This window comes from Bos javanicus, chromosome 17 (assembly GCF_032452875.1).
Source record: "Bos javanicus breed banteng chromosome 17, ARS-OSU_banteng_1.0, whole genome shotgun sequence".
Lineage (NCBI taxonomy): Eukaryota > Metazoa > Chordata > Mammalia > Artiodactyla > Bovidae > Bos > Bos javanicus.
Window position 1 is genome coordinate 62739684 of NC_083884.1, and position 13492 is coordinate 62753175.

Genomic DNA, 13492 nt, shown 5'->3' on the forward strand with positions numbered 1-13492 from the left:
TTCAATATGCTATCTAGGTTGGTCATAACTTTTCTTCCAAGGAGTAAGCGTCTTTTAATTTCATGGCTGCAGTCACCATCTGCAGTGATTTTGGAGCCCAAAAAAATAAAGTCTGACACTGTTTCCACTGTTTCCCCATCTGTTTCCCATGAAGTGATGGGACCAGATGCCATGATCTTCGTTTTCTGAATGTTGAGCTTTAAGCCAGCTTTTTCACTCTCCTCTTTCACTTTCATCAAGAGGCTTTTTAGTTCCTCTTCACTTTCTGCCATAAGGGTGGTGTCATCTGCATATCTGAGGTTATTGATATTTCTCCCGGCAATCTTGATTCCAGCTTGTGCTTCTTCCAGCCTAGCGTTTCTCATGATGTACTCTGCATATAAGTTAAATAAGCATGGTGACAATATACAGCCTTGACGTACTCCTTTTCCTATTTGGAACCAGTCTGTTGTTCCATGTCCAGTTCTAACTGTTGCTTCCTGACTTGCATATAGGTTCTCAAGAGGCAGGTCAGGTGGTCTGGTATTCCCATCTCTTTCAGAATTTTCCACAGTTTATTGTGGTCCACACAGTCAAAGGCTTTGGCATAGTCAATAAAGCAGAAATAGATGTTTTTCTGGAACTCTCTTGCTTTTTCCATGATCCAGCGGATGTTGGCAATTTGATCTCTGGTTCCTCTGCCTTTTCTAAAACCAGCTTGAACATCTGGAAGTTCACGGTTCATGTATTGCTGAAGCCTGGCTTGGAGAATTTTGAGCATTATTTTTTTTCCCCCTTAAATGCATTGTAAATAGTTGCTTTTAAAAATACTGCTTGGGGAGAAGGAAATGGAAACCCATTCCAGTGTTCTTGCCTGGAAAATCCCATGGATGGAGGAACCTGGTAGCCTACAGTCCGTGGGGTCACAAAGAGTTGGACACGACTGAGTGACTTGACTTTCTTTCTTTTACACAGGATTAAAGGAGGCTCCATGACGACATTTGGTTCCTCCTGAACTCGTTTTTCTCAAGCCTTGAGCTTCTAATGGCTCAGCAAACCAATACGTCTTACTCATGAAAATGTTTTTCTTAATAAGCTATATTAATGAACCTCTGTATTTGCTTGGAAATCTGCCTGTCTTCAAGATTCATGTCAATTGTTTTATGGCCAGAGATGACTCTCTTTGTGCCAATTCTATCTCAAAATGCTTGCTAACCAGTATAGAAAGCTTTGCCAAAAACTAACAACTATCTCAAAATGCTTGGTAATCAGTATGTAATGCTTTGCTAAAAACTAACGAGGGGGCACTGTTTATGTCCCCTTCTGATGTCTATGTCAGAAGCTTTCTCTATCCCTTTACACTTTAATAAAACTCTGCTACAGACAGCAAAAAAATAAAAATAAAAATACCGGTTGGATGTTTCCAACATCTGGCTCATTCCTGAGCTGACGTTTGATGATTATACTCTCCCATGAGAGTCAGTGACATTTTTCTTTTCTTTATATATAGAATGTAATTACCATCTCATAATCTTTAGGCAGTGGTTCAGATCTCAGTCTATTTCTCTAAGCCGTGGCTGTGCTGTTTTGGGACTGCCAAGCTCATGCATGGTGTAGGGATTAGGCTGAGACTTCTATGGAATCACACACAGAATCAGAGCATCCTCATTTCTGACTCTTATCATTTCTGGGATTCGCCCCATACTTTTCCATACCTTCCTGCCTGATGGGAGCCCTTCTCTGGTTTCTGTAGCCTAAAGGATGGGTTTCTACTAGAGTGTTAGGTGCCTACATTGAGCAGCAGCATGATCCGGGCACACCTTTGAGGCAAAACTGTGAGAAAAAGTTTGGGAAACTTATTTCTGTGCAGTTCACTTCTTCACATTTGACTCTCTTCTGTAATCCACTTGCTTTTGTTTACTTTTCACAGTCCTCAAGTAGTTGATTTTTATATTTTTACCAGATAGTTTTTGTTTGCAATCAGTGGTAGGGATGGGCTATAGAGGGCTTAAACACAGTAGCTTATTTATTTAATGAATTAGTTGTAGTTTTTGAAATTGTGGTAAAACACATTTAACATAGAGTTTTCCATTTAACTGTTAAAAAATTTTAGGTTTTGGTAAAAATACATAACAAACTTTAGTATTTTAGCAACTTTTAAGTATACAGTTCAGCAGCATACATCCACATTGTTGTGCAACTATTACCACTGTTCACCTCCAGATATTTTTATTATCCCAGACTGAAATTCTGTATCCTTTAAATAATACCTCTCCATTTCTTGAACCTTCCAGCCTCTGGTAACCACCTATGAATTTGACTACTCTGGGTACCTCATGTGTGTACTAAGTTGCTTCTTTTTTTTTTTTTTCCTTTTTTTTAAAAAAAATTTTATTTTATTTTTAAACTTTACTAATTGTATTAGTTTTGCCAAATATCAAACTAAGTTGCTTCTTGTCTGACTCTTCATGTCCAACTCTTTGCGACCCTGTGGACGATAGCCCACAAGGCTCCTCTGTCCATGGAGATTCTCCAGGCAAGAATACTGGAGTGGGTTGCCATGCCCTCTTCTAGGGGATCTTCCCAATGCAGGGATTGAACCCAGGTCTCTTTTGTCTCCCGCATTGGTATGCAGGTTCTTTACCACTAGCACCACCTGGGAAGCTCTGGGTACCTCATATCAGTAGAGTAATACAGTATTTGACCTTTTGTGTTAGCTTGTTTCACCGAGCTTAATGTCTTCAAGGTGTATCCATGTTGTAGCATGTGTCAGAATTTCTTTTTTTTTAATTAAGATATAATTGATGCATAATATTTTATTAGTTTCAGATGTACTACATAGTGATTCACTTTTTAATAGATTATACTCTGTTTAAAGTTATAAAATATTGGCTATATTCTTTGTGCTGTATAATATATCTTTGTATATTGTTTATTTTATACATAGTAGCTTGTACTTGTTCATCACTTACCCATTTTTTTGCCCCTCCCTCATCTGTTTTTTTCCACTGGTAACCACTTGTTAATATTTCAGGCAAGAATATAAACAAGTGGTTATAATCCATAGGGTCCCAAAGAGTCACACAGGACTGAAGCAACTTAGCACAACCAGTTGTTTATTAGGTATATCTGTGAGTTTGTTTCTGTTTTGTTATATTTATTAATTCGTTTTATTTTTTAGATTCCACATATAGGTAGTAACATATAGTAGTTCTCTTTCTCTGATTATTTCACTAAACATTATACTTTCCCGTTCCATCTATGTTGTTGTAAATGGCAAATTTTCATTCTTTCTTATGGCTGAGTAATATTCTAGTGTGTGTGTGTGTGTGTGTGTGTGTGTGTGTGTTTATTTATTTATTTATATACACATATTTTGTATCTGTTCATCTGTTGATGGACAGTTTCTTCCATATCTTGGTTATATAAATAATGCTGCTATGAATATTGGAGTTTGAAACTGTCGTTTCAAATTACTGTTTTCTTTTTCTTTGGCTATATATGCTCAGGAGTAGAATTGCTGGATCATACGGTAATTATATTTTTTTCAGGAACCTCCATACTGTTTTCCATAGTGGCTGAACCAGTTTACATTCCCAGCTGTTCTAAGGTTCTCCTTTTCCCCACATCCTCACCAACATTTGTTATTGGTGGTCATTTTGGTGATATCCATTCTGACAGATGTGAGATAATATCTCATTGTGGTTTTTATTTGTATTATCCTGATAATTAGCAACATTGAACATTTTTGTGTGTGCCTGTTGGCTATCTGTATGTCTTCTTTGGAAAAATGTCTATTCAGTTCTTCTGCCCATTTAAAAATTTGGTTTTTTGGCTTCTTGATATTGAGTTGTATGAGATATTCATATATTAGCTCCATATTGGATATATCATTTGCAAATATTTTCTCCTGTTCTGTAGTTTGTCTTTTCTTTTTCTCAATGGTTTGCTTTGCTGGGCGAAAGCTTTTAAGTTTAATAAGATCTCATTTGTTTATTTTGCTTTTGTTTCCTTTGCATAAGGAGACATCCTAAAAAATGTTTCTGTGTCATAGTATTCTGCCTATGTTTTCTTCTAAGAGTTTTATGGTTTCCTGTCCTACATTTAGGTCTTTGATCCATTTTTAGTTTATTTTTGTATATGGTGTGATCATAATAGTTGTTGTTTGGTTGCTAAGTCATGTCCAATTTTTTGCGATCCCTTGGACTGTAGCACACTAGGCTCTCTGTCCATGGGATTGCTGAGGCAGAAATACTGGAGTGGGTTGCCATTTCCTTTTGCACAGATCTTCCTGACTCAGGGATCAAACCTGCATCTGCTGCATGGCAGGCTGATTCTTTACTGCTGAGCCACCACGGGAAGCACTATATGGTGTGATAAAATGTTTGAATTTCATCCTTTTACACATAGCTGTCCAGTTTTCCCAGCAACACTTATTGATGAGTATCTTTTGACATTGTTTATTTTTGCCTCTTTTGATAGATTAATTGACCAAAAGTGTGTGGTTAATTTCTGGGCTCATTATTTTGTTCCATTGATCTATGTGCCTGTTTTTATGCCAATACCATACTGTTTTGATGACTTACCTTTGTACTGCAGTCTGAAGTCAGGGAATGTGATACTTCTAGCTTTGTTCTTTTTTCTCAAGCTTTCTTTGGCTATTCTGGGTCTTCTGTGGTTCCATATAAATTTTAGGATTATTTGTTCTAGTTCTCCTAGGTATTTTGATAGAGATTGTTACCTTGAGTCTGTAGATTGCTTTGGATACTATGGACATTTTAACAATATTAATTCTTCCAATCCGTAAACACGGTGTATCTTTCCATTTCTTTGTATCATTTAAAATTTCCTTTGTCTATAGTTTTCAGAATATATCTTTCACTTCTTTAGTTAAGTTTATTTTTTTATGCTGTTTTAAATGGAATTGGTTTTTTTGCTTTCTCTTTCTGATAGTTCTTTATTAATGTATAGAAAAGCAACAGATTTTTGTATATCAGTCTTGTGTCTTGCAACTTCACTGAATTCACTGATGAGCTCTAGTCGTTTTTTGGTAGAGATTTTAAGTTTCTGTATGTGTAGTATCATGTCATCTACAGATAGTGACCATTTTACTTCCTCTCTTCTAACTTGGAAGCCTTTCTTTTTTTTGTCTGATTGCTGTAGCTAAGACTTCTATTACTGTTGAATAGAAGTGGTGAAAATGGGCACCCTTGTCTCATTCCTGATCTTCGAGGACCACTTTTCACTGTTGAGTATGATATTAGCTGTGGTTTTGTCATCCATGACCTTTATTATATTGAGGTATGTTCCCTCTATACCCAATTTGTGGAGAGTTTTTTTCATAAATGGATATTGAATTTTGTCAGAAGCTTTTTCTGCATCTATTGCGATCATCATGATTTTCATTTTCCTGTTTGTTAATATGGTATACCACATTGACTGATTTGTGGGTATTGAACCATTCTTGCATTCTGGGATAAATTCCACTTGATCATGGTGTATGTTCCTTTTTATGTATTGTTTAATTTGGTTTGCTAATATTTTGTTGAGGATTTTGACATCTAATTTCATGATTATATTGTACCTTGATATGGTTTCTTCATGTTTCTTATGTTTGGTTTTATTAAGTTTCTTGGACATGGTGGTTTGTATTTTCATCAAATTTGGAAAATTTTTGGTTATTATTCCCTCAAATATATTTTTTTTCCTCCCTTCCTCTCTACTCCTGCTGGAATTCCAATTCCATATTAGGGATTATTAGCCTGCTTGTATTGTTACATAACTTACTGAAGTTTTGTTCCTTTTTTTTCAAAATCTTTTATCTCTAGGTGTCTCATTTTAGTTTCCATTTCTGTGTCTTCAAGTTTACTAATTTTTTGCAGTTTCTAATTTTCCATGTTTTAAATTCCATATATTTTTCATCTCTAGACTTTCAACTTGGATCTTTTTTATACCTTTCATTTCTCAGTGTTGTGCTAATGCTTTCCTCTACCTTCTTGGACATACTGAGTATATTTACAATAGTTCCTTTAACTTTTTTCCCCTAATTTTTATAATCTATGTTGTTTCTGGGTTCATTGCTATTGATTAATTTTTCTCTTGATTATGGGCCATAATTTCCTGCCTATCTACATGACTTAAAATATTTTAATACACACCAGATATTATAGATTTTATATTGTTGAGTATTAGGTTTTATATATACATATAAATCCCCTTTAAATTCAGGAATTTTGTCTTCAATGTAGTTAACTCTGCATTTGTTTGATCCTTTGTTTTTTTTGAAGGCTTGCTTTTAAGCTTAGTTAAGGCAATAAGGAGCCTGGTGGGCCGCAGTCCATGGGGTCACCAAGAGTGGGACAGGACTGAGCGACTTCACTTTCACTTTTCACTTTCATGCATCGGAGAAGGAAATGGCAACCCACTCCAATGTTCTTGCCTGGAGAATCCCAGGGACTGGGGAGCCTGGTGGGCTGCCATCTATGGGGTCGCACAGAGTCGGACACGACTGAAGCGACTTAGCAGCAGCAGCAGCAGGGCAGTATTTAATGTACAGCTAATTTGGTTTGATTAGTAGGGCAGTACTCTTATGATTTTACATTATTATTCTACAATACTGCCATTCAGCCTATGGATTAGGAAGTCTTTCCACACTGGCTTATGGAGACACAAACTATTCCTTTAGGGATTCTTTTTTTGAAGATTGTTCTACATACTCCTTTCTAGTGCTTCTTTCTCTGTTCTTCATGGTTTTCTCTCCCATGTGTATAGATTAATACTTAACCAAAAACTTGAAGGTACCTCTGCAAACCTCCAGAGCGCTAGGTCTCTATGTATCTGCCTCTTCTCTCATAATTTGTTTCACACATTTTAGCTGCCTTGGCCTCCATGAACACTGAAATCTCTCTGAACTCACAGACAGCTTATTTCTTTTGGATTCCCCTTCACCACACTCACCTTGCCCAGCTGGTTAGCTGGGTTCAACTTGTTTGTTTTTATTTTTTTAGGGATTACTGTTCTGTACTGATTGTTATCCGATGTTTGAAAACAGGGTGTTTTCATGTATTTTGTCCAGGTTTTAGTTTTTTAAGGCTGAGGTGCAAATTCTATTCCTTTTATTTCATCAAAGATGGAAGCAAAAGTTCCTTCTCTTGGATTTTTGTCCTGCTGGCTTGTTGCAATCTTGTCAGCTCTTCGATGTTTTTAAAGATTAAAAAAATATTCATGTTTAGTTCTTTTGAATAGAAAGTTTGGTTCGGATAGCCTAGGCTTTCATTATTAGAAATGGAAATTCTTATGTCCTTTTCTTTATTTTTAAAATTTTTATTGGAGTATAGTTGATTTACAATATTGTGTTAGTTTCAGGTATACAGCAAAGTGAATCTGTTATACATAAACAAATATCCACTGTTTTTTTAGATTCTTTGCCCATATAGGCCATTACAGAGTATTGAGTAGAGTTCCCTGTGCTATACAGTAGGTCCTTACTAGTTAAGTACTTTTTATATAGGAGTCTGTATATGTCAATCCCAATCTCACAATTTATCCCTCCCCCACCCCTTATCCCCTGGTAAACTTAAGTTTATTTTCTACATCTGTGATTTTACTTCTGTTTTGTAAAAAAGTTTGTTTGTACCCTTCTGATGTCCTTTTCAATTAAAAAATGAAATAGAAAAAGATTCTATGATATCCTCATAAAAATTGAACAGTTGACTGAGAGGAGGTGGATAATGTGGTTCCTCTGAACAGTCAAAAGGATAAAATAAGGATGCTGGGACATATTTTAGGTAGGCCTGGGTTGAATTCTCAGACTTGGCCCAGTTTTGCATAATAGAGGTACTAGATGCTAAGTTACTAATAGACCAGTAGGTAGGATTCTTACAGTAGGAAATAATGAAATAAATTGAAAGAAGCCATAGTGGGACAGGTATGATCAGTTGTTTTGATTTTCATCTAGGTATTGTACATCTCCTCATTTTTCTACACCATCAATTATATCTGGTATCTGTACAAAGAACTGAGGATGAAACCTAGCCAGAGTGCACAGAGGACATTTTCACTGGTAAGTTTTCTTCAGAGCAGATAGTTAAGAACAGTATGCTAAAACAAATCCACATGTCTTTGACAAATAGTTTAGCACTTAGCACTGACTAGGTGAATTCATGGGAGCTAATAAAAGAGAAAACTCATGGAGTTTCCACTCTGTTGACATGATTTCTCTACTCTTTTGCCACCATCACCACCCCTGCTGCCACCACCACCACCACCAACAGGATTTGATTATAGGAAACATTATTTACAGTATTACCATTCCTGCCTGGTTCCTTTCAGTAAGGGAAATCCTTCTTGGTTCTATGCCAATCCATCATTGTTGTTAAAGAAGACGACCTTGGTGAGCAGGTAGGAAAATGCCCAGCTAGCTAACGTGGGATTTGGGTTATGGGTATTGGAAAGGCAGAGTGTTGTGCTCTGACGTGTTTTGTTGGTATGTGTGTGTAACACATATTGGTTTGCAGAAGGGCAGAGGAATAAATGCATGGTAATTAGAAAACAAGATCCAGGAAGCAACTTGTTCCTTCTTTGAGTCACAAAAGAGTTGTGGACATTGTCTAGCATTGCAGAAAGAGAAGAGAACACTTGGTAAATAAGTCAGTATACCTGGATCCTTTTCTGTGTATACATATCTTACATATATAATTCACCTATTTCATGTGTACAATTCAGTGGTTTTAAAAGTAAACTTACCAGGTTGTAAAATTATCATAAATCAGTTTCAAAATATTTTCTTCACTCAGTAAAATCCTTCATGCACATTTACTGTTAATTTGTTTTCCATACCCTGTCCTGCCCTTGTTGTTCAGTCTCTATGTTTGGCTCACCCTGCCATAGGCAACCACTAATACACTTTCTGTCTCTATAGATTTTCATTTTCTGGACATTTCATATAGATATTTTATATATCATACAAAATATTTTGGTGTCTGGTTTATTTTATTTGGCATAATACTTTTGAAGTTCATTCATTGTATATAAGTAATTCATTCCTTTCTATTGCTAAATAGTATTCCATTGTATAGTACTCTTACTTCCTTATTTTTGATTCTTTAAGTAAATCACTAGGTGATTTAGCAGAATACATTTTTATGTTGTTAGCAATGTTCATTTCTTTAACTGTCTTTGTGTGTATTTTATCTTACTCAGTATTCTAGTCATCTTATTTATGCCTTATCCATTCTGTCATGGTTTTTTGAAGGAGAATTTTTGTTCAAGAGCACCATGGAATAAGTGAATCTAGAAAGCCTCCCAGCATATTTTTCCCAAAGCCTACAGTTTTAGAACAAATGAAAGTGGTATCCTGTCATGCACATGATGAAATGCAGCAAATGTTTGTTGAATGAATAAGTGATATTATAGCATTGTGAAAAGAGCATTTGGAAGTAAATTAGGAGATCTGTCCTCTAAACCTATTTCTGTCATTTGTCTCCTGTATGACCTTGGGCACATCATCTTCCTTTCTTGGGCCTCAATTTTTCATCATAAACATGAAGTGCAGGGGGACTTCCCTCATGGTCCAGTGGTTAAAAATCCACCTTCCGATGCAGGGAATATGGGTTCCTATCTTCTAGATAGGTCTTATATTCAAGGTGCCTTTTTTGATTCTTATATTAACCCTGGGCTGTTAATGGTTCTGCTGGTCATCTTATACATAGACTTTTACTCCACCTATAAGGTCTGAACAGTTTACACCTCCCTTGATCTAAAAGAGGAGAGGATTGAGCAGTTATTAGAAGATGAAGATTTACTGTGTGATTTCATATTTGCCTTTCTTCTTAAGAAAATTTGTTGTGGTATCCAAATCTTATATTAAGCTACTCTCTGCAGGCCCTCTTTGTGGCTACTGGTGTATTTTTTAATATACAATAATACAGATAAATTCTCTTTATCTTCAGTGCTAAGGAACTATTCATTTCATTTACTTTTTTATCAAATATTGCTTAACTGAAGCAAACCTGCTATTGGGAATTTTTGTACTATCAAATAGTAAGTGATGACTTGGTATTATAATATGATTGGCAATATCCTAAGACATTACTCACATTTATTATTTTCATAGGTTATAGATTATACCTGCCGAATTGGTCAAATAGCCATCATTTTGTCCAGGTAAGATTTTTTTTCCTTCCTAGCATGGTGTAGACTCATTATTCTTGGGTCCAGGTGGGAACAGTTAAAAGGACAGAGCTCTTATTTCCATTCATTCTGTCACTCCTTGGTCCTCACATAGCTTTATTGAGTAGGAAGCAACAAATGTGTAATCACTGGTTTCATTTTCCCAGGTAAAATAGGCAAGCAATTTGAAGTTACAGATTGGGTTTTAGCCCCAGTTCTGCCGTTAACTGTATGTGACCTGGAGTGAATATTTTTCCTTTAAGTCTTTTGACTTCTAATTCCTTTTCATATATCATGAAAGCTGTAATAGATGATTTTCAAGAACTTATTCACCTTTATAACATTGGGTGAGACTCTTCTACTAAACTCAGAAAGGATCTGTATCTCACCTAAAGTGATGGTCACATTGAGTTGATTTTAGACATTGTAATCTTTTACTCCTGGATCTTTTCCAGTTATAGGAATCTGCATATATTAAGCTGGATAAATAACTGTTTGCTTAAGGCTGTGTTTTGGAAAATTTCTTAGGGAATGGACAGATCACATAGGTCCTTGATAGATTTTTCATTTCATTTTGACCCACTTGGTTTTTTAATCTGATCATGCAACTCCCAGAGTGCAGGCTTAGTTACTCAGTCATGTCCGACTCTGCAATACCATGGACTGTAGCCTGCCAAGTTCCTCTGTCCATAGAATTTTCCAAGCAAGAATACTGGAGTGGGTTGCCATTTTCTGCTCAGGGAACCCTCCCAACCCAGAAACTGAACTCACATCTCTTATGTCTTTACTACTTTGCCACCTGGGAAGCTCACAGTTCCCAGAGACTCTCTGTGAAAGTCTGTTAGATTTTATTAACCTAGATATAAAATGCATTTCCTGCTTCATTTCACCAGGAACTTGAAATGAAAGTATACTTAAAGTTTTTGAAGTATTTTTCTTGAAGAAATTAAATGTGTAGGTTTCATGAAGAGTGGGTAGGGGAATGGTATTGGGAGAAGGATAGGAGAATATTTTGCACAGGTAAAAAGGCATAAAAAAGTCTGAATATTAGGGTGATAATTTTTTTTCCTCCCAGTCTGATACCTCTACTGTTGATGGTACCTGTATTCTGTTTGGGCAATGTCAGTGAATGTTTCCGCAACTTCAGCCAGAGCCACAGGTAAGTAAGAACAAACCTATCATTTTCATGGTAGACTACACCTATTCTTTTCTATAAATAAAGATGGAAGAACACTTTGTACATCCATGCTGGCCAAGATGCTTGTATTTTACATGGGCTATGGATAAGGGCTATAGTCAAGGCTAAAAATACATTAAGTAGAAATATGACATAAAGTGACTAAATGAGAATGTTTCAGTAGAAGGAACAAGATATTATGGACAAGGCTTAGCTAGATGATAAGTAAAATTGCTGCTGCTAAGTCACTTCAATCGTGTCCGACTCTGTGCGACCCCACAGACGGAAGCCCACCAGGCTCCCCTGTCCCTGGGATTCTCCAGGCAAGAACACTGGAGTGGGTTGCCATTTCCTGCTCCAATGCATGAAAGGGAAAGTGAAAGTGAAGTCACTCAGTCGTGTCCGACTCTTAGCGACCCCATGGACTGCAGCCTACCAGGCTCCTCCGTCCATGGGATTTTTCCAGGCAAAAGTATTGGAGTGGGTTGCCATTGCCTTCTCCGTAAGTAAAATTACATACTCATTAACTTTTGTTGCACCAAATGGCTATCTCTCTGGTCTTAAACCTGTAGCAACACTCCTGACCATTGATTCTCTTCCTAGGTGTATCCTGATATACTCACCACCACCAGCCATGGCTGAGCTCCTGCCTTCTGCCAACACATCAGTCTGTAGCACACTTTATTTTTATGGGCTCATCATTTTCCTGGCCAGCTTTGTACTCAGCTTCTTCACCATTGTGGTACTGTACCTCCCTATCTGTCTTTATGGAAAGCGGGATGGGGTGGGGTGAGGTGGTGCAATATTTCTGGGCCTGCCTGGGAAAGATGTGGTACAGAGGCACTTCTTATAGTCCTAGAAACAAGAAAGTGACTGGTACATATTGATAATTTAATTACTTCCTCAGTTTTTTGTACTTCCCAAGGTCAAATGATAAGTGGGGAAAAGAGCCTGTATTCATTAGGTGAGAATTATGCTCACTCTAGAACTAGTATGTGTTCCTGTGGATCCTCATGAAGGACCAGACCAGAAAACTAGTATGTGTCAAGTATATTCTTTATATAGTATGATTTTCTGGAGCACAGAACATGTTCTTTTATTTTTCAAATAATTAGAGTTTTCTTTTCTCGGTTCTTTATTGAATATAAATTTGCACTTATCCTATATCTAACTGAGTTTAAAGTACAGAGTGGTTATACAGTTACTAAATATTCCTTTGATATCATCAGAATGATGGACAAATAATCATCTGTGGGACAATATGTTATTTATATATAACTGCCTAGGACAAAATCAGTAAGCAAGGAAATATGACTTTTTATTTGCCAAATCTACTTTTCAGTATCGTTTTCTCCTCTTTACATGCTAGTTCAGGGATTATAAATTATGTTTGTAGACCAACTTTATCCCACAAATTTTTTCATTTTGCTAGCATACCTAGCATGTGTGAATGAAATGCAATTGTGGAGTATTTTCTTTGATAATTCAAAAGTAAGTTATGGAGGTAGCTTTGATCAGATCAGTGACTTGGTAAAGAAAGCACAGTGACTACTTTATGTTAAAATGGCCTTGATGGTTTTCACTTAGAACTGATTGACAAGAGAGACAGGTCTCCCAAAACATGAGACCCTGGGGATTCCTGTTTGCTCCTTCAGAATAACCCAGACTTCAGTGGGCATTCAGAACTGGCATTCTGATTCTTTTTTAGTCAGCAGATAGTGAACTGATTTCTACTAGACATAAATAATCTCAAGTCAAGTTTCGGCCTCCTTTTGATTCCTGTGTCTGTGGGTAAAGGAAAATGCATGACTAAACTTAAGGAATTGGGTTATTAACTTAGTGAAAAGTGAAAGTAAAGTCGCTCAATCATGTCCGACTTCTTTGCAACCCCATGGACTGTAGCCTATCAGGCTTCTCCGTCATGGGATTTTCCAGGCAAGAGTGCTGGAGTGGATTGCCATTTCTTTCTCCAGGGGATCTTCCTGACCCAGGAATCGAATCCGGGTCTCCCACATTGAAGGCAGATACTTTACCGTCTGAGCCACCAGGAAGATCTGGATTATTTGAAAAAAGTTTCAGATTTGGTCACATTTTTTTGTTGTTATTGTTTTACTTGTTTTAGTCACTGAAGTTGTGTCCAACTCTTTTGCAATTCTATGGACTGTA

The 13492-nt window shown here is 36.7% G+C and overlaps 1 protein-coding gene across 5 annotated transcripts in view; it reads left to right on the top strand.

Annotated features, from left to right (window-relative positions):
* Window positions 1-13492, top strand: part of TMEM116 (transmembrane protein 116) — a 142281-nt gene that overhangs the window by 20591 nt on the left and 108198 nt on the right. For 4 of the 5 annotated variants that reach the window (XM_061385020.1, XM_061385022.1, XM_061385021.1 and 1 more), the window contains 4 exons: window positions 7937-8041; window positions 10094-10143; window positions 11225-11308; window positions 11930-12068. In XM_061385020.1, the coding sequence (XP_061241004.1) occupies window positions 7937-8041; window positions 10094-10143; window positions 11225-11308; window positions 11930-12068 (378 nt within the window). The remainder of the gene's footprint in view (window positions 1-7936; window positions 8042-10093; window positions 10144-11224; window positions 11309-11929; window positions 12069-13492) is intronic. The other variant, XM_061385024.1, reaches the window with a different exon arrangement.